The 27,617-nt window shown below is 36.6% G+C and overlaps 4 protein-coding genes across 6 annotated transcripts; all 4 read right to left on the bottom strand.

Annotated features, from left to right (window-relative positions):
* Positions 1–4,311: 4,311 nt before the first annotated feature.
* Positions 4,312–10,730, bottom strand: LOC122047317. 2 transcript variants are annotated; one of them, XM_042608503.1, is made up of 8 exons: positions 10,542–10,730; positions 9,655–9,767; positions 8,781–8,977; positions 7,921–8,036; positions 6,710–6,797; positions 5,548–6,057; positions 5,008–5,345; positions 4,312–4,772 (listed from the first exon to the last, which is right to left on the bottom strand). In XM_042608503.1, exons 3-8 carry the CDS (start codon positions 8,938–8,940, stop codon positions 4,614–4,616), a joined length of 1,371 nt encoding a protein of 456 aa, XP_042464437.1. In that variant the 5' UTR covers positions 8,941–8,977; positions 9,655–9,767; positions 10,542–10,730; the 3' UTR covers positions 4,312–4,613. The 2 variants fall into 2 exon arrangements, with proteins under 2 accessions (XP_042464437.1, XP_042464436.1); XM_042608502.1 differs by having other exon boundaries at positions 9,655–9,727.
* A 468-nt stretch (positions 10,731–11,198) lies between these two features.
* LOC122047319 (thioredoxin-like protein CITRX, chloroplastic) lies at positions 11,199–14,622 on the bottom strand. Its single transcript, XM_042608505.1, has 4 exons — positions 14,333–14,622; positions 14,114–14,236; positions 11,493–11,573; positions 11,199–11,404 (listed from the first exon to the last, which is right to left on the bottom strand). Exons 1-4 carry the CDS (start codon positions 14,543–14,545, stop codon positions 11,288–11,290), a joined length of 534 nt encoding a protein of 177 aa, XP_042464439.1. The 5' UTR covers positions 14,546–14,622; the 3' UTR covers positions 11,199–11,287.
* Positions 14,623–14,907: 285 nt separating this feature from the next.
* LOC122047318 (ras-related protein RABA1f-like) lies at positions 14,908–18,132 on the bottom strand. Its single transcript, XM_042608504.1, has 2 exons — positions 17,825–18,132; positions 14,908–15,519 (listed from the first exon to the last, which is right to left on the bottom strand). The coding sequence occupies exons 1-2, from the start codon at positions 18,040–18,042 to the stop codon at positions 15,093–15,095; spliced, it is 645 nt and encodes a 214-aa protein (XP_042464438.1). The 5' UTR covers positions 18,043–18,132; the 3' UTR covers positions 14,908–15,092.
* Positions 18,133–19,032: 900 nt separating this feature from the next.
* Positions 19,033–27,402, bottom strand: LOC122047316. 2 transcript variants are annotated; one of them, XM_042608501.1, is made up of 18 exons: positions 27,242–27,402; positions 27,107–27,170; positions 26,805–26,913; positions 26,166–26,228; positions 24,831–24,931; positions 23,950–24,016; positions 23,781–23,852; positions 22,483–22,644; positions 22,108–22,181; positions 21,938–22,035; positions 21,597–21,704; positions 21,064–21,161; positions 20,201–20,338; positions 19,897–19,944; positions 19,600–19,714; positions 19,390–19,487; positions 19,161–19,278; positions 19,033–19,076 (listed from the first exon to the last, which is right to left on the bottom strand). In XM_042608501.1, the coding sequence occupies exons 1-17, from the start codon at positions 27,309–27,311 to the stop codon at positions 19,192–19,194; spliced, it is 1,572 nt and encodes a 523-aa protein (XP_042464435.1). In that variant the 5' UTR covers positions 27,312–27,402; the 3' UTR covers positions 19,033–19,076; positions 19,161–19,191. The 2 variants fall into 2 exon arrangements, with proteins under 2 accessions (XP_042464435.1, XP_042464433.1); XM_042608499.1 differs by having other exon boundaries at positions 19,033–19,278.
* Positions 27,403–27,617: the final 215 nt, after the last annotated feature.

Genomic DNA, 27,617 nt, shown 5'->3' with positions numbered 1-27,617 from the left:
TCCATATTTCTCAACCGTCCTAGTTGGGGTATTTAAAAATGAATTGACTAATTTATAATATGAAGAAAATCAAATTCCTTCTACATCATCTACTTACACAATGGAGTAGATAGACGAAGTGTTTGATACATCTGATTAGATTTCTATTAAATCTAAATTGGTACAAGTTACTTGTTTTTCTTCCCTAGTATGTAAGTTTTTCTTAGTTGGACAAGCAAAGGACAAATGTCTAGTTTGTTACATGTAAAACAAGTGATGGTATTTGCATATGTTTTCTTGGGTTTAAACTGACTGTCTAACGTGTTTGCTTTTGTTTAGGTATGGTTTATGTTAGGCTTAACTTTCTGTTTGTCCTGAATGACAGGTCTATTGGGTCTTCTTCTTTGTCTATGTTGATTTACTATGTATTATTGGGAGCGTATATTTGACTACAGAAATTGTATTGTTGGTTTTTAGCTGTTTTTTATCTGAATATAAGTACAACTTTTATAATACTGAGATGATGTGTCCATACTCATATATTGTTATATTGGGGTGTCACTTTCATGTCTGTCAATGCTTTATGAATTTCCTTATCTAGGTCTCCTCGTAATTTACTAAATAGTCGTTCTCCTAATTCAGTATTATAATAATTTTCTAAAATTGTTGTAAGTGCTAGGAAATATTACAAAATGATTTTATCCAGTTCTAATTAAAGATTTGGAGTTGTTCTAGATCTCTCATGACTTTTCTTTGCCTTAGATCTAGTCCTATATTGGCATCTCTCGTTATTAAAAGTCTATAAACTGTATAAAAGAAGTTTAAGATGTTGTTTTCTTATGATGTTATGCGAGCTATTTCTTTTGAAAAGTTTATTTAATAAGCTTCCTATGCAACTCTTGTTACATCTTCTAAGTAGTTTTCTTTTATTCTCATCATAGCTTCTCCTATTTCTATGCACAGTTCATGTCTAGCTTGATAATCTTTTTACCATGAAACTATGAGATTTAAGAATCAAGAACTTCAACAATTCACAAAGCTTGAGGATCAATTCCATTTCTCCTCAAGAGACAAACTTGATAATATATAAAATTGTTTACTTGACAACATTTGGAATATTCTAACAATACCAAGAAGTTCCAATTACAAGATTGTTGTTATTAATGTACACTGAAATTGTAAGGAACTAGGGCACTAAACACGCTTAAGCGTAGCGGAAAACTTCTAGTTCCTACAGAAGATTCATGCGAAGGGAAAGACATGTTACAATCTATACTAAGTTTATATCATGATAGTATATCTTTGGTGCATGCACACGAACTCCAGACAGCTTGGATCTAAGCACGATCACATGTTCGCGCCTCTATAGTATCCACACGAACAAGTGTTCGTTTGTCTCACAAACTCACAAAGTGGAGAAGGCAACCACCTAAGATTGTGCTAGCAACCTTGATAGGAGGCCTTAGACTAGAGGAGAAGAGAAGAGGAAGGAGAATGAAGAAGTACACCAAAAATGAGAAAAAAAATGCTTAAGTATTTTCATCCAATGGAAATACTTAATGAGCATTAATAAATATTGACACTCCATTAAAGACCACATTTGAAAATCTTCATTTTGAATTCAATTTCGAAAATTGAATGATTCATTGAATTTTAAAATTCAATAAATTAATCTTCATTAATCCTCTTAGTAAATGAATTCACTTGAGTCTAACTCAAGTTCAATTCAATCGAGTCTTACTCAATTGATCTCATGCAATTTCAAATATAATGAATCATTATTTCATTAATTCGTATTGACTCTTTGAGTCTAGTTTGAATTGGACTCAATCCAATAATTAGATCCAATTGAGTCTAACTCAATAAGTCCAATTTGGATTAGACTTAATCCAATGATTCATCATGTAAACCCATCTCCAAATCTATTTGTTCTTTGTATGTGACCCAATAGGTTCTCGTAATGTTGACAATGTATCCAAATCAACATTTAGATACATAAGTAATGAGTGACATCTAGCAAGACATCATTGCTACCCAAGTGACGAAAAAGTCGAGATCGACCTAACCTGTCCGTGGCTATTATCTTGTATGACTTGGTCCCTCTATCTTTGATATCTAGATTGATCAATGAGGCATAGACCGTATCATCCTCTTATCAACCTTTTGTGTTTCTTGATCTCTAAGTAGACACACTCAATCAAATAACCTCAATATCTCTTATTGACTTATTTGCGCATGATCATGCTTTCTTGTGTCCTACTAATCAAGGGGTCCACTGATATCACTTCCGTCATATGGAAGGGATATATCCCATCTACATCACTCATATTCCTCCGCATAATTCATTGCATACCCAGTGATCGACTTTATTGTCCATCTTATTACAGGTGACGTTTGCCGATACCAAAATACACAACTCCTTATGTAGGGAACCGTAATGACTTCATGTCTAAGGACTATTCATACCAATAGTCATATGAGAATGTTTATGACACTCGTATAATGATCCATGAAACATTCTCATGGCGAGTCATTCAGTATATATTCTCTAATATATACACATGTGTCAACCTGATATCTCATATCCATGACTTGTGAGATCAAGTCATCCGTTGACCTACATGCTAGTCTCAACGCATTAATATTATCCTTGTATATTAATGCATGACTAGGAATAGTTAAGATTAGTGTTCCATGTATATCTACAATATCTCACTATCAATTCAACCAATTGATATGTTGTAAATAAGAACCTACTACCCAAGAACATTATTATACTTATTCAATCGACACTGAATTGAAATAAATATAATAACCAACTTTACTTTTTATTAATAATGAAATATGATACAAAATGAACCCTTTACAACCATCTCATAATTGGTACTAGGACTAATACTAACATAAATTACTTTCTAACAATAATTCATAAACCAGAAGGCAAGAAATACTCTTGCTATGTTATTTTTCAAGAACACAATTAAAAATGTATTATGATTGGGAAGAAGTCAAAATAATCATATAAGGATGTGGAAAATCATCCTATAAAGCCTTTTACTCCTTAGATGAGCATTTACTTCGACCAAGGTAGTAATAGGCCAAAATTTCTTACTCAATACCTTACTAAAGGCAAGAGGAAAAGTACAATCAAACAAAACTTATGCTCAAGCTACTGCTGAGCTTGAAAAAATAGACAAACAACCTTCAGACCTAATCCATAAGCCCAATTATTTGACTTTAGCCAAACTTAATGCCAAAGTGATCAGTACGTCAGAATAATGGAATTCAGAATCTCACTACGCCAGAAGGTATGACTATAGATTATGAAACTGAGTTCAGCTATAAAGTGTCAAAAGCTCTCCAAAACATATGACCAGACCATGAATTATGGTTGTCTATGTCAATTACTTTACTTGTTCAAGAACGTGAGTGTGTAAGTGTTTCAGTGTGTGCAAGTATTTCAACGGCAATATAATTTAAGTTGTCTGTAAGTATGCTTATGTAATGTCTTTTAATATCTTTATGTAAAGCTTGTAATTAGCTACTATCTACTTTCTGTTCAAGCACGATTTGTCATGTTCTAAGCTTTCTGTATATTTCAATAAAAGCTTTTTCTTATAAAGAACTAACTTCTTATATTAGTTCATAGAAGGTTCTGCATTGTCTCTTTCTAAAAAGCTAATCTCATAAAACTTTCTCAGTCTTTGTCTGAGTACCTTGACGAAATAATAACTGTAAAAGAAATAAGCAGAATCCTGATTTGATAAATCCTGTGCAGGTTAAATAAGGAAAACATTCAGCCTAAAAATTTTAAAGATAGTCAGGGCAACGATTGACTATGAAATCATTTATAGGTGAACTCGTAAACAAATTAATAACAGGATAAGAAAAATAAGATATCCTCTCTCTTTCCTAGAATCACCATAAACCCAAAAACACCCTACACTGAAATTATTCACAAGAATCACCTCCATAAACCCAAAAACACCCAACAGTGTTCTATTCACGAGTAAAAATACTAAAAATCTTATACTTAACTCTAAACCCAACTTCTGCTTCTAAAAAAACCACTCAACCTCTAAAAAAAAGTATTAAAATAATTGGTAGAGGGCGCGCCCCCAACGCGCAGGATAAAATTCCTTTGATTTTGGCTTAAATACTACTTGAAATTCATTATCTTTTATCTGTGACAGGTGAGGCACAGAATTGTATCGGGCTCAATGCTCATCGGAAAACGGAAGGGCTTCAAGCTCATCCCACAGCTTCTCGACTGGTAACACCAAAGAAAAAGGTGAAAAAAATTAGGACTGCGATTGATTTGCAAGACAAATGTTGCAGAACTTGCTCACAAACTCAATATCATTCTATTTCAATCTAAATTCCTGTACACCCACTCGAATAACAGATAATAGAAAAATAATTATACATCTCAAAAGTTGTTGGCTAGAGTTTAAGAATATAGATACAATCGTCAGCTCTTTAACTATAGTAGCTAAGGAACAAGATGCCAATAGAATCTAAGAAAACTATTGAATTATATAAATATCATGTGTAGAGGCTTGTCAAAGGATGGTTTTCTGCAAGACTCGATGACTCGTAATCACGAAAATTGCTCGGCCTAAAAGAGAGTGCTGCTACTCCTTATTGCTCAATTGCTTGGCAATGATTGGACGGACGTCATCAACATCAACCAATGTCTCGAGGAAGAGAAGTAATTGGATTAGAGCTTCATCGAATGGATCACCAAACCAACTCTTGATTGGTATCCCATTATTGACTTGCAGATGAAACACCTGAAAATACAAAAGGAAAGTTACAAGTAGATTTATAGTTGCAGCTTGGTTTACCTTTGAGATAACAAGGCAAGAAAAAATTGTAATTAATGTATAATTTAGTGCATAAATTCTTAAAATGCAGTTGAGAATGCAATTTTTGTGAGGCCCATAACATAGTATATTAGTTATCTTTTGCAAAATAACATGCTTTAGAACTGATAGAAATCCTAAATATATAGATGAGATTCAATACCTGTGGAGTATTGTCAACTATGGCAACTTTGGCTAGGTCAATTCCCAAAATGGTTAGATCCTTTGTATAATTGCCATCAGAGAAAACACATGATTCACGGTAAACACGCTTTGATATTATGTTCCTGTCTGGATCCAGTATGTCCAGTAGCTTTTCAGCATATATACTTTGGCTGGCAGTGAATATGATGATTTTGAACATTTGTGCCACCCTTTCGAGAAACAATTGAAGGAATGGTCTTCGTCTTACATATACTGTATGATGTTTCATGTCAAAGAAAATGGGAAAGGTGAAATCTGCATCATCACAGTGTTCCATGGTAGAATGAACCAAGGTTTCTGCAATAGACAAAAAGAACCAAGGTTTAAAAACTTTCACGGTTGATATTATGTTCTCTATAACAGTGTTTGAGGAGGATTCACCTTCTAACAATTTCACCTAAAATCAAGAATAGTAAAGAAAATAGACTACAGACGCAGAAATGACACCTGAAGAATTCTAGATCAAGGAAACAAGAGAAAAGTAATGAAGGGTTCTTACCATCCAGATCAAGTACAAGAGTTACTTGCCTCTTGTTTTGTGCTTCGGGTGGTAATAAAATGGATGAAACTGCCTCTGGTAAACATGTTAAAGTTTTCAAAGGTAACTGTTGATTGCAGCAATCTATTTCTTCTAGATTGCCAAAGTCACAAGTAAGTTCATTTTCAGGATGAGTTGCTAAATACAAGCATGCTTCATCAAAGTTCATGTTCTCTTGAACTGATTCCGTTTCATGAATACTACCAGTTTCAACTGTTCTATAAGGGGAGGGCACTATCATGCATCCACCCACCATGTCAATCATTATGTCAGAATTCATAAATTCATAAATAGGGAAAGTGGAATTTAAGACATCCACAACTCCAATGCTACTGTCAAAGGGTAAGGTATAAAGGCTATCAGAATCATAGAAATTTGATAAAATGCAGGTTTGATATTCATCAGTGACAAAGATTCCGTCTTCACTTTCATCTGCAACAAGATGAGGCAATCTGGAGCATTCATATTTGTCTGCAAAACACAGAAAATATGTCTCAGTAACATTTTCTTTCATCATTTTAACAGATTATTGTCACCAATGAAAGAAAAAGACAGACAAGAACATCATGAATCAAATAAGAATTGAGAAAAGTAATATCACTTCTCACTTCTTGCATTCCATCGACAATATGTCAATGAAGTTCCCAGGGTTTTTCAATCAACCTCATTTACATTATCCAATATCTTTCACTAACTGTAATTCCTTCTTCTTCTTCTTCTTTTTTTTTACACACATTTGTAAAATCGAATACAATATAAATATAATGAAAGTTCTACATCATTTTTGTTGATCCCATGATAATCATGATGAGCTTTACAAGGTTTTCACAAAGAACGTTCATCTGTGCTTCCATGGCATACAACATTTCATGGCATGGAAACCAATGCTATTGTGATTCTTCTTCAAGCTCAGCAATCATGTAAATGACGCCAAATACTTTAACAGGAATGTGAAGGTAACCGTGAAAACAATCTTACACACAGATATTTTCATAAACTGACGATGTTATTGTTATGTAAATGAATAAACTGGAGTCATGAGATGTCATCAAAAGGATAATGTGTCTATTTAATGGAGTTAACAGATAGGCATGTAAAATTATGACATTAAACAACTCAATACCTTGACCACTGTGATTTAGTGACTTCATCTGGGATAGACCATCCTCAAGGTTTGGTGAGATTGCTTCTACATCAGGTAGACCAGAATCCTGCAATTGTAAATTATTACAAAAAAATCCTAACAGAAAAACTTACAAAGCATTCAAATATTTAGAAATAATGGCAGAGAGATGCCTTGAGTAACCATGAAATGAGTATATTGAAGTTCATATCAAAAACACACATATTAGCAGAGAAATGCCATGACAAATCATGGTTTTGGAATCCCTCAGAGAGAACAGCAATAAGCAAGAGTATCACACTGTCTTAGACATGCTTACTGTAGGATCGAAAAGAATTTAGATATTTCCACAAGGGTATGATATTATCCACTTTAGGCCTAAGTCCTCATGGTTTTACTCTTGGGCTCTCCCCAAAAGGCCTCATGTCAATGGAGATATTTTTCTCTCTTATAAACTCATGATCTTTCCCATGTGTTTTTCAATGTGGGACTATGTTTGCAACCTTGCAACCCCAACACTTACCATGCGAATTTGGAAGGACACCACATATTGGTCATATATGGCATATCTAGCATGCATATATGTAATTAAAAAAATGCTCATTTGAACTAGTTTACACTAAACTAAATTGACTTAAAACCCCAAGGTACCTTATATTTTAGCTTGTAACTTGCAAGCATAACCTTTAACATTTATTGCAAGTGGTAAATACTTTATATATGTGCTACTTATATATATGAATTTGTTTTGCATTGTTATTATTATTATTTTTTAATATTGATCACACATATGCCCTTGCATACAACATATGGGTGGTTAGATCAAGTGCATACTGCCTTTAAGAAAATTTGTCTTTTAGCGTCAAAGAAACATAATTTCGGTGGTTTGCCACTTTGGATAAGATTGGGCATTTCCTTGAAATCTTACATATTCATTAGTGAGATATAAATGTGGGTAAAATTATTGCAAACTCGAGTGATTTTCTAAAGCAGATCCTTTGTTTGAAGCTCATATCACCATTTCACCAAGAATATTAGCCTAGCTGAATACAATATAATGTATAATGTGATTAAATGCCAAATTATGCCCAATAAATTGATCTTCACAACAAACTGACTGCATAATACTTTTAAAATAAGCATGCCATATGAATGGACACTCAAATGATAGATAACTCAATAATAGTGTAAGATAAAAAGATAACTAGTACCTGTTTTGTCATTGATCCAGGATCAGACAAAAATGAGGGCTTCAGTGATTGAATAGAGGTTCCATTAAGCTCAGCAGTTGTTGACTTGCATATAGATACTTCAACATTGATAGAAGCTGCAGTTTCAGACTTAGAATGCAACTTTGCACAAGCTTAGCCATAAATATAGGCAAGATAGGCCCGCAAAATAAAGGAAAGAACATTCTATACTACAAAAGTAGAAATATTTGACAATTCAGATCTTGAAGGCTTAAATCTTATTTTCACCACAAATATTCCCATTTATAACCCCCTATCCATTCCTTCTCGTTTCCCACTTCATTGTTGCTACAATGCTACAATGAAGTGGGAAACGAGAATTGCATATTTGAAGAAACTTGAGTGAATAGCTATCTTTGCGCTATTCTCTTGCACAAGTACGGCAAAAGCAAGAAGATTTATGTGAGTGTGCACACAAAAAACAATGCTTGAAATAAAAAAGTTATATGACACCGAAACTTAAAAGAATGCATATATAACTTTACTATAAGTGTTATTTGAGAAAGGTAAATTAGAGAATACTGCTATATGCACTGATGCTTGATTATTTAAATATCAGTTCCTTTAAAGAATGCATAAATACCTTTACCTTCTAATCAGTGTTATTTGAGCAAGGTAATTAAATTAGAGAATACTGCTACATGCAATAGCACTGGTGCTTGATTGTTTAAATATCAATTCCTTAAAATTCAAAGAGCTGATCCGTGCTTCTGAATCACACGAACCCCACTCTTATAAACAGACAAATAATTAAATAAAATAAAACTTCTGTATAACTTGTTTGCTTTCTATTTCAAAAGTCCATTACAAACGTGGCTCACCATCATGATGGGTTTGGGAAAAAGTATCCAGTTGTGCTCCTTGTTGAAGCGCCTTGAATTGCTTTTCTGAACTTTTTGATATTTTAACAGATTTACGACTTGTGTGAAGATCATACAACCTTTCAGCGTTTGATTTGCTTTTTATTCTAAAGGCGGGCATTTGAGCTACACATATAATTTAACTTGAGAAAAATCAACTGCAAGAAAGGACAAGATACACATCTTTAGGATGGATTACTTAAGCCAAAAACCTAAAGCGCAGTTGTAAAAATATAATTAAAAATGGAAAGGAAATTAACATTATGGGGACAGGAATACAGTTATAATTGCTTGTAGCACAAGCCGAAAAAGTGGATATAAACCTTAAAAAGAGATGATTGAAGTAAAAAAATTGCAAGATTACATGTTTAACACTGATCAGTTTTATAAGATAAACATAAGATACAACTCGTTCTTAAACTATAAGTCTCAAACGAGTAGCTTTCTACCAAGACATGGTTAAACATTGAAAGCATGTACTATGGTATTAGAGGCCCTTAAGCCATTAAAATGATCAAAGAGAAGTAATTAAGGTAAATACAAATTGCTCAATCATAAAGTGGTGATTAATTATCCTAACAGTCATATACAGCAAGAAAAAAGAGACAAAGTATAATCATCTACTGATGATGTTTCCAGAAGGTTGTCACAAAAAGAAAAAGAAAAAACAACAATAACAATGATGATCTCCATCTCAATGAGTTGATGCTTATATCAATAGCTCAAGTTAGTAATAGAACTACCACAGTGCGACGAGAGGGTGCTGAATTACTTCTGAAAGGGTAAATTAAAAACAGATCTAAGAAAATCTACGCCAGCACTAGTTGCAGCTTACCTCAGCAGACAAAATAATAGGTTCTACGGCCGTCAATATTCACATGTGGAACTCCAGCTAAGTCTACAATTACCTGATGGAAAGAATCAGCAACAAGAGGCAGTCAAGTAAACCTGGAAACGCATTAAAACACTAATAGACATACTCAGCACAAGAATTAACATAATTATAGAAAAATAATAAACAAGAGTTATCGTATAATAAATTAAGAAAAAGCTACGGATATCACTGTTGCGTCTGTTAATCTCGTTTGTCTCAATATAAACAGTAAAATCCTTCGATTAGACATTTGACTTGCATTAGTACCAGAACAGTACGTGTTGTGACTGTACCGACGACGAAGGTAGTTTAGAACAAGGACGGAAGGCCCATGATAAAAGTGGTTATAACTAATAAGCGTTTGTAAGAAAACCAAAATACTAACCATTATGCACTTTTCCTTATAGAATTAAGCATGAAAATTAGCGTCTAAACTCTCTAAAAGCAAACGCAGGATTCTTTGAAACCAAAATTGCAACTAGAGGAAACAGGGCGAGGATCAGAATAAGTGTCCATCGGGTCAAAAAAAACCCTCAAACAATAGAAGGGTTCGACACGAAACAAATAGATATTTAAGGGGGAAAACTATAAAGGAGCAAATTTTCTCATCCTGCTGGGAATTGAAGGAAATAAAGAAGAAAGACCAAGATTTTTCAGCTAAGGAGAGTAATTCCCATCCACCAAATATTCAAAGATCCTCAATCCAGTACCAGAAGGAAGACGCGGAGAGGCAAATCCACACGCAACCAAACATCAAGAACAACCGACGGCGAAAAGGCGCACAAAGGAAGCATCATCTTTAGGTCTCCTAGCGCGAAATAAAAGAGATCGAGATCGAGAGTTCATACCTAACTAGGCAGCAGCTTCCTTCCGCAAAAATTGTAGCTCCTTTGCGCTCTCTTCCTCGCTCTCCCTCCTCGATCTCAGATCAGAAAGGAATTTGCCTGCGAGGAAGAGGAGGAGGAGGTGAGCGAGGGAGAGGCGAGGGATAAAAGAGAAGAAAAAGGGAGGATTCGAGATCCAACAAGCATCTCTCTCGTTATATAAAGAGACCTTCCGTCGGCGACTAGCGAGAAGACGACGACCAGTACCAGCGAGACCACAAACGAACGGCCGTGATGCGACCTTCCCCGCTCACTTCCCACCTGTAGGCGCGTGACGCGTGGATTTCTACGATCCGAGTCAGCACCAACCCCAGTCGGTCACGCGTCAAGTTAGGATTGGGCGTATTTAAAATTTTCAAAAAAATCAATTATTTATCACTTTACCCGTCCCATGCAGTGTTTGTATCCAAAGACAATCCAATTGTAGCGTTGAATTTCAAAAAACAAGCATCATCACTTTAATATTGCATTAGTCCTAAAATCAATACCAGCGCTCTATTTTGAAAATCAACATCACCCATTTTTGAAATCCAATATATGATATTGTTCTTTGAATGCAGCACCTAAGTCATTAGCAGGACGAATAAAATAAAAAATATATATACGCCCTTTAACTGCGCCTGATTTTAAAAAACTAAACCCATTTCATAACCATTCCACATTTCCATCGACCACAACTTCTCACGGGTTGTCTCCATCGATCATAATTTTCACATTTCATTATCAATTATATTCTTGATCATCTCCGTCGGCACAAGCCCTTCAGTGCGGATGGCATCTTTACTAGGATCAGGGCTGATAAAGTACAAAGTTGGAAGCCCTCGAACCTGTTGTCAAACCAACTTTCACGTCACAACAGTTCGCAGAGATCAAAATTTCTACAAACGCTCCTCTCCATAGCACAATGATATTTACCTGCATGTCCCCGGCAAATTCATATTCCTCATCAGTGTCCACCTTCACAAAAAGTACATTGTCTCCGTATTCCACGGCCAGCTGCAAAAATACAGAAGCAAAAAATGGACTTTAAATGATAAAAGAGTATCATCGTGATGGAGATACACGGATAGTTTTATCTTTTGGAAGTCGCAGTTTCCTTTCAACCGAACAACTACTTAGCGGTAGTATTGCATTCAGGGAGTGATACGGTTGGCAAGGGAGAGGCCCAAGAGGAAAGGGTTAGAAAGCTCAAGGCCATATAGCGGTCAAAAGTAAAGAGGACGTGGCGGTCAATAGTCAGGGTGATTCAGCAGTCAATGGTCAGGCTGACTAGGCAGTCAGAGGCAAGCATGAGGGGTAGTCAGGCCCAGACAGACTTGTTGATCAAGGAGGCAAAGTAGTTGAAAGACAAGGGGAAACGACAGGAAACAAATCAAAGGTCGGAAGCGACAGGGCTGTGTAGAAACGGCTCGGTCTGCAGGTCTGCGACTCGAAGGCCCGGAAGTGCAGGCCACAAATCAAAGGTCGGAAGCGGCAGGACTGTGCAGAGACGGCTCGGTCTACAGGTCTGCGACTCGAAGGCCCGGAAGTGCAAGCCACAAATCAAAGGTCAGAAGCGGCAGGGCTGTGCAGAGACGACTCGGTCTGCAGGTCTGCGACTCGAAGATCCGGAAGTGCGAGTCACCAGTCACAGGTCGGAAGCGACAGGCTGTGTAAAGACAGCCCGTTCTACAGGCTTACAGTCGAGGGCCGGCAAATACAAGGTATAGAATACAGACCGTGATCGACAGGGTTGTTCAGGGTTAGCCCGACTAACAAGTAACGCATAGAGGCGAGATCTGGTCGAGGGGTGTGAGGTAGATGCAGACAGCGATAAATAGGACAAGCTAAGCTGTGCAGGAGTCGGAGGATCACAACTGTCCGTCAAGGGTAATCATTGCATACCAGGGAGATGTGCGGAGGCGGAGGTTCCTAAGCGAGAGGATGCTCTCATAACCAATGACAGCCTGACAGATGTCCTTCACTACGAGACAAAACTCCTGTGAAAAGGCGAAGGTTCCTAAACAAGAAGATGCCTTCACGACCAATAGCAGCATGACAGGTGTCGGGGATATACGACAAAGCCTAGCGTCTAACGTTTTCTGACAGGATGACAGGTTCTGGAAGGAAGGCGGGTGCATAAAAAAGAGGAGATTCCTCGTACGCGCTCTCTCGTCACTTTTTCCACAACTTTTCATTTTTTCAGTCTCTCTGCTTTTTCTGGGGAAAAGGACCTGACTTGAGCGTCGGAGGGCCTGATCCGGGGACTTTTTCCCTGGGTTCTGGTCTCTAACGTGAGGGAGGGGAGATCGTCTGAGTGTGTGCAGGGTCCTGCAGCATCGTCAGCCGCCCGTGGGAGCCGAATCGCCCACGACTTTCCGTCAGCGACCAGACCACCACGACCAGCCTCCGTCCGACTCAGCCTTCGGACGGGATCAGGGAGAGAACAGAGTGAAGTATTGTGTAGTTCTAGTGCAACCTAGTGAGGCAAAAAAGCAAGATAATAAAGATCTAAAAAGGTACCTTATGGACGCTGCAAAAAGTTGAGATTGGTGTGCATTTGTGCTGCTTGTATACAACCCACTCATTGCAAGTGTAGAAACTCATTAATCAAGTTAGGGTGGAGGTTCCTAATCGATTGAGAAAAGAAATATGGTACTTTCAGGCCAATAATCAATGGATTTTGGTATCGGGCTATTCGTACCGTGTAGATGTTGGTGAAACAATGAGAACTTAAATTGGGTTGCAGTGAGTTTTCACCACCCAGGGTGGCTTTTGACAGCCTCTTCTTCACACAAGGTTTTTCATCCTTTTCTCCTGCTTAGGATGGGAGGGGAAGTAGCAGCAAATGCCTTCATCTTAGCCCCCAGACTCAAGCTCAGGTAAGGCAAAAGCAGCAAATGCACTGTGCACTAGTTAATAAAGAGAGACTGTTACGATATTTCAACTCGGAACAGAATCAACGGCTGCTGAAAAGTTCTCAGATTCCAACAAGTTACACTAAATCTCTTGCATAATTAGTAAGATGTTTAGTTTCAGCTGAAGGGAAAAGTTCATGGCCCTGTTCTCTTGCTTGAACAGATTGGGGAGTTGTTGAACTCTTACAATAGGTTTCGGGGTAGAAGGCTATTGGGCTTTCAAAAAGAGCAGCCGATTGCATGAAGCTCTCACCAATATGGGGTCCCGGGGAAAGGTCAAAACACATTTTGTCTATTATAAGCAGAGCTGTTTACACGACTCGAACCCATTGCCGCAAGGTCACAGGGCAGAAACTTTAATAAGCTTCCACAGCAAATTGATATCCTGGGCACCCAAATTGGACGATATAAAATTATGGGATAGGAATGTTGGAAGGGACTATTGATGTAGCTTAAACAATAAGCCGATACTAGATTTACTGCTCGATTTCGTGCTTAAACAGCGCGAAACTCTCTAATCAAATTCCATAACTACATGAACTAGGGCAGATTGGATTCCTACTTTTCTTTTTCAATGAATTAATAGGGCAACCAAGCAGGTTTACAGATCGAGAAAAGGGGAAGCGGTTGTAGGATTACCATTTCAAGCTCCTGGGCCATCAGAATGCAAGGCCCGCACCACGTGGCGTAGAAGTCGACGACGAGGGGGACGCTCCTCTCGCCTTTCACCAGATCCTTCACCTCCTTGGACGAGACCTTCTTCTGCACAACCACCGAGTAAGGCAGGATCTAAGTGAAAAAAGAGGGAAAAGAACTAATAAACAGATAGAAAGAGAATAGTCGGAGTGAGAGCCATACCACGAGGTAGTCTTCTCTTATGTATCTGCCATTGGGGAACTTGGTAACCATGCTAATGGTACCGCGCCGCCGCTTGGTAGTCGAAGCAAAGGGTTTGGAAGTGATAGTGGAGTTTCCGAAGCCAGAAGAGGAGCCCAAGAGGGTCGGTACGGAACGAATGCGACAAGAGAAGATCGCCGGCGGCGATGAGAGAAAGGTTGTTGCCGCCATCATCCTGGGTTGGTCGACCGCCGGAGGAGGGCGAAGGCACAGCACGCGGTTGCTTCTGTGGTCTATCCATGCGCTTCGCCAAGTTGGTGTTTTATTGGGCCAGTCATTAAATGGGCTAGCAATAAGCTTCGGCCCAAATGGTTCTCATTTTCGTTTCACTCCTAACCATTAACTCTATTTTGTTAAAAAGAAGAAAAAAATCTTGAAAATTCAAAATTATATAAACATCTTATCAAGGTAACAACAATGCTAGCGATTAAAGTTATAACGATAAAAAAAATCAAGAGTATTTTGATGGCTTTAAAGTTCTAGTAGCAAAGAACATCGAACACGACTTTAAGAACAAAACAAACGAACTCTTAAACTATATAGAAGATTTTTTATTGGTGCTAAAACGATCACTATTACAACAAAACGTATAAAAGCAGCAGTAATAATTCATCCAGTAAACACAAATCTGATAAACTCACTAGATCGATGAGTTTCACCTTGTATAATATGTTACTCCAGTATATCAAACGGGAAGATCGAGAAGACAGACCATTATATTTCAAGATGAACAACAACCAGCTTTCTTGACAGCTGATACATCGTCGCTAATGTTTATTGTTTGCCCCTTGGGTAAGTTTGCTTGATCATCACTTGCTTCTAGTGCCTTCCTGCTTGTTATATTGTATATCTGAGTGAGCACTTCTGTGAAGGCAGTCTCGACATTCATTGACTCGAGCGCGGAAGTCTCCATGAAGAAAGTATTTTCGTTCTCAGCGAAAGTCTTTGCCTCATCAGTCGGAACTGCCCTAAGATGGCGCAAGTCCTCTTTGTTGCCCACAAGCATAATCACAATGTTGGAATCAGTGTGATCCCTGAGCTCTTTCAACCACCGTGTCACATTCTCAAATGTTATGTGCCGGGTAACATCATACACCAAAAGTGCACCAATTGCTCCTCGATAGTATGCACTTGTGATTGCTCGATACCTATTATAGGTAGGAAAAGAGACAATGTTAAATCAAAGGAGCATGAAGTTCTTTTACCATGAAAAGAAACACAGTCCAACCCAGAAGTGGTTCTTTATCTAAACCATAAAATGTTGGCTGTTAATATGGAAAATAGAACAGTGTATTAGGGTAGAAAAACTGGAAATATAAATATAATATTACATTTAAAAAGTGCAAAAAAACTACTGCTGTAGTTCCTGATTTGTAGTCATTGTTAAAAATGGACACCTATCACCATAAACATAGTAGAGATAACCTCAATTGTATATAGGATTACATGAACAGCAACTTGATTCATATTAGAGTGGTATTAATGAACAAGATGACATTAGTGAACTCATCATGCCAAAGAAAACTCTAGCATAATTATAAGTGATATAAGAGAATATTAAGTACAGAGGTAGACATACTTTAAGGTGATCCTTGACATATCAATACTTTAAGGTGATCTCTTGTATAATGGTCAGGGGTCGATTCTCAGGAACTAACGACCTAGGATTTAACCTACTATGTGCCTAACGCCTGTGTACCTATATTTATCTCTCTCCATATCCGTGGGACCAGCACTAGGGGGGTCGTTAAAGTAGCAGATCTACTTTTTTTTTTAAGGTGTTCTCTTTTTTTTTTTTTTTGCCCCAGGACTGACTCAGTTGGCATGAGATAATGATTGTAGTGGTCATGGACAAGTCTCAAATTAACTTCTAAGAAATGTAAACTATGTTATGCTTGTGACCATGGACAAGTCTTCCAATATATTGCTAACCAGGAATTCAATAGCTAAAACATTAAGAACAAACATAAGTTTTCTATTTGACTAGCTATCCTTTTTGCTTATTCATTTGATTTTCCTAACCCAGCAATACAAGAATCATGCCCCACTCGGGTATCTGCATGATTGGCCCAGCAATTTGATTGCTATTGAGCATATTGCTTCCACTTTATAGGTTTGTATCTAATATGTAAAACTCTCAATTACATTAATAAACATACTTTTTAAAGACAACGCCAAAAGCCATCTCCAGTCGCAATATTAGGAACTTGCAAGTGAATATATGCATCACAAATGTTAGATATATTTATTGAATGAAATTACAAAAGGACAGCAGGAAAAAAAAGAATAGCAATTATTATTCACTGTGCTTAACAGATATGGAAAGACGGAAAAAAGATGAAATGTGAATATGAAGAATATCTGGGTTAAAGAGTTAAGGCAGTCTTGTTATCTCTTCCTAAGAGAATGAACAGACATTAAACATGATTAGAAATGCCAAGACCCTCTATCAACGAAGATATTACTTGCTATTAGCAATTTTTGAAATTTTATAAACCCTGCGAATTAATGGGGTTTGCATGCCATATCCCTTTAAAAGTCAGTGGAGCAAATAATAGATAAAGCAGCACAATGAAAATTTTCATTATACTGATTCTTAATAGAGGCCTTGGCAGATTCGAGAAGGTTCCACATAAGAAATCTAACTTGACTAATGACCAACAGGTGTCTCTGCAGCAAACTGTTGATAGTTTACAGAATCAGCATATGGCCTACAATGTTAAGAAATAGAACTCTGCTGCAAAATGCTAATTACTCTGCTCAAAGTTAACTGATCCCTTCTTATTACATCCTTTTTTTCAAAGGAGGAACAAACATATGATTCACAACCTTCAAATCAAGGACCACATATACCGTGCATGGCCAGATCAAAATGATTTAAGACCACAAAGCCATGGGCAACTTCGATTACCAATCTGTCATAATTATATGGTTGGAATATGTTCAATCAGCACATGATAGGAATCTATAAGCCACCTACCACAAAAGGAGAGAGATGTTTTAACATCCAAAATAAGGCTAGCTTCGCCCTCCCACATGTTTAGTTGAGCATCATGATAATGCTAGACAACTGCAGGATTCAGTCTCAACTTCTTAATCACTCTAAAAAAAAAAAGTAAATTCACGAGAACTGGCATTACAAACTGCAGTGTGTAGGTATAGATATTTCCAGATGATGGATCACGAACGCCCCACAGGTATTTGATTAGGCGGTCCAACGTTGACAACAAGCTCAACGAAATGATTTGCGATGCGAACTTATCTAACAAAACCCTACTTTGTACAAATCGAAATTAGCGCGCTCAAGATTTCACCAGAAATATAATCTAAGTCTTAAATCTGATCTGAAGCATTATTGTCCCAAAACGATTAAAACTACAATAAATCGAAAATACAACTGATGGAAACATATCGATCGACTAAAATAACACTAAGTAGGGTTAAAGATCAAACCTTTCTTGCCCTGCGGTGTCCCAAATCTGGGCCTTGATCACTTTATCCTCGACGCGGATGCTCCGGGTGGCGAACTCAACCCCGATGGTGGACTTGGACTCAAGGTTGAACTCGTTGCGAGTGAATCGAGAAAGAAGGTTGGATTTTCCGACGCCGGAGTCACCGATGAGCACCACCTTGAAAAGGTAGTCATAGTCGTCATCTGACCTGTACGCCATTCCGCGATTGCCACAGCCACGACCACCTCTGCAGACGCAGCACCGACGAAGTCTTAGCCGTGAGAACGAGATCCACGTCCTCTTAGCGACCGGAGCTCCCGAGAGATCTTGGTCGGCGGCGCCTCCGACACGGAAACGAGTAGGAACGATGGGAACGGACTTTCGAAGGAGAAATGGCAACACTTCGAGGCGGGTGGCGTGGCGTTTCCTTTTTGGGGCTTAAATATGGCAAATAATAACATGCTGTCATCGTTATTATTTATTAACAATATCATTACTCATTAAAAAAAAGGCTTTCTTTAGTGCATTTTTGTTCAACAAATAAACCATTTATTGCCTAAAATAAATTGCTGCAACCATAATTATATAAAAAAAGAATGGGAAATGTTTCGACTTTTAAGCTAATTAGTTGAACCTATCCTGATTAATCACTTCAATTATGTAATTACTAAAATAATATTAGATTTGTCGATGTAAGTGCCAAACAAATATCTTAATCAAATTAAAAACTTCGATAGAGTTAAAACTTCAAAACGAATTTAAAGACGAGCATTGAAACAAAATGGAAATGGACACAAACATAAATTGATAGTTTTATGCCAGAGGTACGATCAAATTAAACAAATATGAATTCAACGGGATTGAGTCGGGCACGTTTGCAATTATTATTTGCCAAAACAGTTTGAAATTAAATCCAAATATTTTAATTTGAATATTCAAATTAAAATAAAATGTATTCCTTTCGTTACACTTTTACTTTATAAGCTAAATCGATTGATAAATAAAATGATTCTTAAAGTTTAACCAGTTGATTAGACCCCACAAAAAAACAAACCTATCAAAATGATCATACGAGTGAATTCTTTCTCAAAATTTAAAGGGAAAAAAAAGGAATTCGGCAATCTTATTCAAGTTTAAAACCACCTTTAAAATGGATATCAAGCCAAGATTTAAAGACCGTTTTGACGATCACCTTTATACCGATTAGTATACTGGAAATCAGGTAGTCCGTGTGCACAATAATTAGCTGGTATCTGTTTGGATACAACCAACAAACAAAAAGAAAATTAGTTTGGCGATGAAAAAACTATAACCATGAGTACATGTCTAAGTAGTACTTGTGTTTAGAAGCATGTTGTAATAGTTGACTCAAAATCGTTCGGCCGTCATAACAAGTGGCTGGGCTTCCTGGCGCTCTTTAGTGAGATATGGCCCCCTTCTAACGGCTCCCTGCAACTGAAACAACAACAGAACACCAACTTCAACGTCTCTGCACCTCTTGTGTTTAATCTCTAGTATAAGAACTCTTTTATTTATAGCACAAGGACTCTGAGTACTAAAGCATACCTTTCCTGCTATGTCGGCAAAGGCAGCATCATGGAGCAGATTTGACGACAACAGAGCTTTGCTGATAGAGGCACAACATTCATATCGAGCATCCATGCCTGAATGATTATTGTAAAATACAAAATTGGAGAATAATTTCCCATTCAATCTTACATCATATTAATGCAACCACATTGAGATGAAGATGTTAATCTATGTAGGAAGACAAACCATTTTTTGCAGTCTCAATCTTTGCATCAGTCACGATATCAATAATCTCTGGTTCTGAGCAAACCTCTGTCAAACACCAACGCCGAGCAACCAAGGCAGAAACCACTCTATATCCCTGTGGTTGGTTAATGAGAAATATTAGTGTGGAATTAAAATTAATTATTTCAGCATTATCATAGGTTCCTACAAATAGGAATAAAATGCAGCGACTACAAGATTACACAAGGGTAAGGGCAAATCAGACAAGTTGTACTGTTTTCTTGTGCAAGAGGGTAAAAAAAGAAGAAAAACACTTACAGCCAATCTGATTTCTGGTTCCTGTTTTAGTGCGGAGAGAAGTAATCCCTGCCAGCCAAATTTTAAATAGTGACTAAACTTCAACAAAACCAAATTTGTAGATGACACAGGCAACTAAAGTAAAATGTATCTCAGACACCATGTTGTGCGACTATGGTTGAAAAATGTTTGTGAATAAGTATAGTTCCAATATACAAATAACAACCCACTCGGATAGCATCGCTTGGAATTCTGCTCCATCACACCTTAGAAGAAAATTAGAATAAGTGTGATACAATATGAAAAATGTGAAGAAGAAACTAACTGATGGTTTAAGTTTTGGTGTGTTTGCAGCAGCAGTATAGATGAGACGCCTAAGATTTTCCTCAGCCTTATCATCCAGTACCCTGCTATTTTCTGGTCGGTCAGCTCCACATATGGTAGCCAGAGCATGCAGACCAGCCTGAGCAACATATCCACCTCATGACGAAATGAGTCAAAAAAAACAAGACAAGCAAAGGAGGCAATTCAGACATAAGCTTATATCACTAAGACCGGTATGTAAATGGCTAAAAATAGGTAATCAAACAAATCCTTTTCTTGCAATTGATAGAAACTACAAGATATCATGACCAATGCACCAATAACTAACTGGCAAATCAAAAAGAAGGGCAAAAGAGGAACCATCTAAGCAGATGCAACTTATTATAGAGTAGCCTATAGTTTACTGAAGTATTTTACTCAGACTGAAATAGGATGGGAAGGAAAAAAAATAGAACCCTTTTCAGTTTTCTGATTGAAAAAATTTGGAAATCCAAAAAAAAACTTAAAAGACATCTGCCAAACTATAACCATTTAAATTATTTTTTCTAATTTATCGTTTCAATTTACCAGCAAGGAAGAAAAGAGGATACCAGAATTTAATTACTTCCAAGTCATGTATTTTATTTCAACTTGAATCAATCAGAAATAAACACAACACAAGTAAGATTACCCACTCTCTATTCTGTCCAAGTAAAAAAAGTGTACAGAAGGGTGGAAGAAAATAGTGTAGTTTCTTTCTTTTCTTTTTCCTTAAGATAACTGTTCCAAAAACAAGAATTACCTAATGATATAACTTATTCAGTATGTCAGGTACCCTTAAAAAACAAGATATGAATATTCTTATGGGGGGAGTGAATTTCTTACCAGCTGTTTGCCTCTACTATGACGGTCAAAAGCAGACTCTACCACATGGGCTGCTACAGAAGATGAGCTTGTCAGTAAGAGGTTTGCTCCTTGATTTGCTGCAAAAGTTAAAACAGCATATAAGACTTCACACATTGAGGTGACAATCTCTTTTTCTTTTCTTTACCAACAAAGAATCAGCACCAAGTCTCTGTTCTACTTCTATTGTCTATGCCAATTTGGTGCTACTCGACACTGACTAGAGGACACGGCTGTAAACTTGGTGCTTTCTTTGCTTGATAAGAGGAATGCGGAGTACCAAAATAGGAGAGAAAATAGGTGATATAGCATGAATATGACTTCAACTTCTTTACTCGACAAGAGGAACTTGGAGGACCAAAATTGGGCAGACAATAGATGATATAGCATGAACAAGGTTCATGATTGAAGATAAAAGTAATGCTGATCAAATTAATGAAAATTAGCTTAACCTAAAATATAAGCATCAAGTTATGAACATCAAATTTTCTGAATTACAGAAAGCATCTACTTACTTGCTCCCGTCATGCCCAATGCTTCCAAGGCACTTTCAGACTCATCTGTATTTTGACTACCAAGTACTTTTAGTCTTCTATCAATGGCCTCAAGAAGGGCTGTAACACCTGAAAGTCAAGTTCAGGAACAAGATTAACAAAATTGTCAGATCTTAAAATTATGGGCTGCTTATGTTTGTCCTCCCAGATAGATCTATATGAGCACAACTAATATGAAGAGCGATTCAACAAGAATAAATCATCATATCTAACAGGAATGAGGAAACTGTAACCCTAGGCCTAGCCATAAACATAGTAGAAATATAACAAGTTTACCAATGGTACAGAGTAAGGTGTTTTACTTGATATATTAACAGCTGCATAGGCCTCGGATGAAGAGAGAATCCTTCCACTAATCAAAGCTGCTCTTGATCGTAAGATTGAATCAACTGATGAATTGCTGATACAAAGCTAAAGATTTCAGACGAAGTAATGACGACTAAAATCTAAAGGAAAAACATACTACTCATACCTGATCATATTAGTTAATAACTGAAATAAAGTGGTCCTCAATAAGAACATGCTACTGTGAGGAGACTCCACTAACTGAGTAAACAGAGAATCCAATTAATATCTGACTAAACAGCTACATGCACTACTATGGAACAATGAAACATCAATTGACTTTGGTACAAACTAGAGTTGATTGCATAAACACCTCAACAGTCAACACATAGGCTTCTTTTCTACAACTATTAATGTATGCAGAAAAAGAAGTACAAATCTATTTCTAGTTTAATATAAGACACGAATCAAGGTTAACATATTCAAGCATAAAAGAGAGAAATTATGACAAGGAAATAAGTAGAGGAACCCTGATATCCGAGTTTTCAATCATGACACATACCTCATACAAAATCTCCAAAGCACTCAGAGTTGCCAACATATCATTCCCATTGTTGATTTCTATCTCAAACAAGTTAAGTAGGTTTGAGCTGTAAATTGCAGATGCTACAGTACTAGAAAGAGAGAATAGCTTTGCCAAGAGAGCTAAGATTCGTGTTCGTGCCTAAATCATGGAACAAAAACCAATCATAAAAAAACACTTGAGAAAAATTTATGAAAAGTAAAATTATCAACAATGTACCATTCCATCACGATAGGAAAAGAAAGGAAATGCTAGATTTCAAGCTATAGACAACTTATAGCATGTACCACAAAATTAGTATGAGATCAGAATTTAATAACTAAATAAGAGGGAAAAAGTCATCACAGAAAGAAATTAAAGCATCTAAATTAATAGATCACTCAGCGACCAGTGCTTTGAAACATTATGTTGTAAAATTTAATTTTTGGACAAGATGATAGGATTGAAGCTGAAATTCAATGTGATTACGACCACACTACAATAAGTTCATTGTTTGTATTAATACTCATCAGATTAATGCTTTGATCCACATGCAGTTGAACATCAGTATCACCTATCATTGATTGGTTTTGTACCTCGTTAGTACCATATAGTAATTTCTAATTGATTGAATTTGTAGCTCAATAGTACCACATAGGAATTGCTATTTGGTTTATCTCAGATGACGAATTTTCATCAGCCTTGGTGCATCCAACATTTTAGCTTCTCTTCTCTGGTGCTAATTTAGTTTACACTAGCATTCTTCTATTGCTGATATTGAGAAATAGGTGATGAGTAAAAAACAAATTACCCTTGCGTCATGGCTACAGATAGTTGTCGATCTAGCACAGATTCAATTGGGAATCAGAAATATACATGGTTATATAATAAAAGACTGAATAATTTGTACTTTTCAAGGAAATTATAATTTTTTAGTTTTGATAATTGGTTCTAAAAACACAGAAACAAATCCCAAGCAGACATGATTATAAGGTTAAGGAACATATCAGCTATATTATAATTGTGATAACTGTGAGATTAAGAGATAATGTGAAAATATCATGAAAATTTTAGTGAAGAGCTGCATAAAGTAAGTGACTAGAAAAGGACACTCAAACTAACATAGAAGAAGAAACTTAACTATATATTAAGAAGACAATGTAGCAATACTCTGAAGTAGAAAAACCTCATATCTTGCTATTGAGCATATGGGATTATGAGGTACTGCTGTTGTATTTGATGTTCAAACTAACAAAGAAAAAGAAATTTCTCTGTCCAGAAAGAAAAAAGTGGAATACCACTGAAGAAGACTGGGCAGCTATATTCTTGATCAATGAATACTCTTCACCATCTGTTGGAAAAATGATGCTCTAGGCAATTCATGCAATGAAAATGAAAAATCATGAGCGTTCCTAATAATATGAACATTTAACTTGAGTAACTAAATTCGATAACTGCTTAGCTTACAATGCCCTCTGGAAATTTAGCAATACTTTGAATTGCTCCAAGAGAAGCTGCTGAAGTTTTTTCATCTCTGCCTTAAGGAAATGTGTGTTAGATGAACGTCACAAGGGCAGACCGTGGAAAATGGCATTTCACCATGCATCAACAATGCAAGCATACATTAATGTTGTATAAAACCAAGCATTTCAAAACAAAAGGAACAAATAAGAATATATAGTTAAATTAAATTCTCCTGTCATGCGTATCTTAGCTGGAGAGATCCTTTCACTATTTTCATATCGTGTTTTCTCTTTCATCTTTGTGTTACACCAAACAAACTCACAATTGTCAACTATACAGCCTTATTAAGAGTACAGCCACAATTATGAACTATTCAGCCTTATTAAGACTATACTTACAAAAAGTCAAAACTATGTATTAATAAATAAGCAAAATATGATGTGAATGGCTTAAATTTCACAGATGCTTACCAGTATAAATCAGTATGAGATTCATGTCCATGCCATGCTAACAAAAATCATGAAATTTAAAAATAGCATTGATTTATACCAATACTCTCCCTCTAAAATGGTATACTAATACAGACAGTCAATTCATACCCAAAACATAAGCGTCTACAGCAAGCATTGTATCAAAATACTATTACAGTAAAATTATGACATTGAAGAATTGAAAGTTATGATAAAGCATAAAAAAGAAGTTGAATTCCTAAGTCAATTTTCAAAAGAAAAAAAATCAGGTGATCAATTTTAAAGGAAACAAAATAAAGTGTATTATCAAAACAATGTTCCATCTTCCAAGCCCCATGTTCAAGTCATTGTAACCCAGTTTCAGAACAAGTAAGAAAATGACAAGAAAATCAAGGAAGGTTTAAATATGCTTACCCATGAACTAAGCACGTAAGCAGAAGTGGATAGATATTGTACTCAATAATAACCTGTACAGAAGAAACCACATTGCTGCTGTTCTCCAAAAGATAAGATACCTGGTAAAAGTAGAGGGTGGGTTATTACTTAATTCGTTCCATGTAATTTAGCAGCGGAATAGACAGGAAAATGATATGATCCGTATCAAGTTTAGTAGTAAAAATACGAAGTAATATAAAGAAGTAACAGCAGAGGATATACATTATTCCAACAAACTCTGAAGGATACACTCTTGTAAGGCAAGTATGCCTATAGTGATTCCAAATTTTCAATATAGTTTGCCTTAATGTTTTATCTTTAATGGCTAGCTTTGCTTTCTATTTTCATTTGAAGCAGCACTTTATAATAGGTTTTAGGATCAACACATATCATAACTTAAGTACATGGAATTGTCAAAATATTTTTTATGTGAATGTTAATAGCACCACAAGAATAAAGAAATAGGAAGAGGTATATTCATTATTTCCATAGATGTCACAATGCAAAGACAAGAATAACTTATGTGATGCAATAGAGTTTCAATTTTTAAACTTTTAAATGATCATTATAGGTGTTTCAGTAATTGGGAATGTTCATAAAGTTGAATTAACCAATAGCACCTAGTCTAATTCCCATAAAACAAGATCTTCATTGGATATGATTTGTCCAACTTCTCTCCACTGTTCTCTTTCTCTCTCCCTACTGCATCAGCACTGTTAATCACAATCTGAAAAGTTTCAGTAATCAGTACTATTTCTACAATAGGTGAAATCCGTCACCCTAGCAGCTCTCACGACTGCCCTACACCATTAGGAAGGAGTAAATCAGGTACCCTGCCACCACGACTGCCCTACACCATTAGGCAAGAGTAAATCAGGTACCGAGCAGGCCCCATGTGGGAGGGTATTTCCAAGGTTTTGCCAAGATTTGACCCTTGCTCGATTCTACAAATCTACCACGCTCAACTATGCCATGAAATCATAAAGGTCGAGAAGCAGATTATGAATTAACAATTTATATTATGCTTGGTGCAGAGTTTCTGCAGGAGCATCCTCTATTCAGGTTCAAGCGAGACATTTAAATGCATGAATCATTATAAACAAAATATATATATATATGCTTCTAATCAAAATTCTTGTTCCTACTTTCACATATCAACTTTAAGAGTGTGTTAGCAAAAAATATGCATATAAAATTTCAAATGCGACAAGGGAAACAAATTGTTTTCTTTAAAAAATGTAACAGCAAATTGTTCCCTTGCTTTTTCAAGGCAAATCAGTAACAATAATAGGAAGTGAATTGTTATACACGTACTGCTTTGCAAGACAAACATCTAATAAACTGTGAATTTGCCTGAAGCCCTGCTTGTATAAATTGCTGAAAAACAGAACATGTGAAAGAGAAAATAATTAATATGTAATTATAAAACTAAAACAACATATAAATGTAAATTTTAATGAGAACATTTGCATTAACCTGCCAATCAGTGTTGTGAAAAACTATCAAAGTTTTCTGATATGAAAAGCTAATAGGAAACATAGATGATTTAATCCAACACAAGTTTCAAGAGTCATTGGAGATGCTTCTAGAAATATCTTCCTTAGTTAATCAGTTAAAGCAACTAAGCAAGTATTGTTTCCTAAAGTGGAATCAGCTTTAGTGTTTTATCACTGGCTCCCATTATCTTTTTAGTGTATCATGTAATATAGACAATAAATAGCAATGTAATAAAAAAAAAATGAAATTTGATTAGCAATAACTCCAAATATTGCATAAATCCGAACGAGATTGTATTGTTCTGATTACATAGCGCAATCACGTCTAAACTCAAGATATAACGTCTAATATTTAAAGCTCTTCCACGTACATTGAGAACAAATATGGCAATCAAACCGTGAGATCAACACAAACGCAAGGCGTGCCAAGGTAAAAAAGACATGAGTCACTACTTACGGAGTAGTCCGGGAGCAGAGAAGCTCCGTAACTTGTCCTGAATATTTTATCCAAACAAGAAACAAGAGTATCTTCAACTCCATTAACATCTGCATTCCTTTGCAAAACACTGCAGAGACGGAAAGGACAAGGTTATTCAAAGCTAATATGTGCATATTCACAACGACAGCAAGATAACGACCAACGTTCACCGAATACAATTCAACGCTAAACCCTATCACCCAAATGAGACTCCCAAACAAAAATAAAATAAAAACGACAACATAGTAAACAATCACAGGAAAGAAAGCCGACAGACCAACCTTAATAATACATGAAGGGGGAACCGATCGAGGAATTCCTTGACAGAAGCATCGTTTTGCAATCCTACAGCAGAAACCAAATCGAGAGAAATCGAAACATGATCCGCGCGAAATGAGATGAGTAAGAGAAGATACCGGGATAGGAAGCGAACTCGGAGGCCGCGTGGAGAAGAGGAGCGAGATCGGCAGGCAGATCCACTTCCATAGCCGCACGGATCGAAGAGGAGAAGCTACTTGGGGAAGAAGACACGGCGAAGTGAGAACCGAGACTCCATTACCCTCAACCTGGTTTATATCGACACCCCCAGGCAGAACCGACTCGCAGCGTGGCAAACACATGGGATAGCCACGTCAGATACCACATCACTGTAGAAGAAATAGACGAGCCGGACGAACCGGACCGGAATGCCTCCTTACTAATCTTCGCTTAAGCATTAATACACTGAAGCTAAGATCTGCGTGATTACTTAATACCGCAATCAAAGTTTAAAATTAATCGAAGAATGAATTT

Source organism: Zingiber officinale, chromosome 2B (genome assembly GCF_018446385.1).
Source record: "Zingiber officinale cultivar Zhangliang chromosome 2B, Zo_v1.1, whole genome shotgun sequence".
Taxonomy (NCBI): Eukaryota; Viridiplantae; Streptophyta; class Magnoliopsida; order Zingiberales; family Zingiberaceae; genus Zingiber; species Zingiber officinale.
The sequence above is the reverse complement of the archived record's forward strand: the minus strand, read 5'-3'. Positions and strand labels throughout refer to the sequence as shown.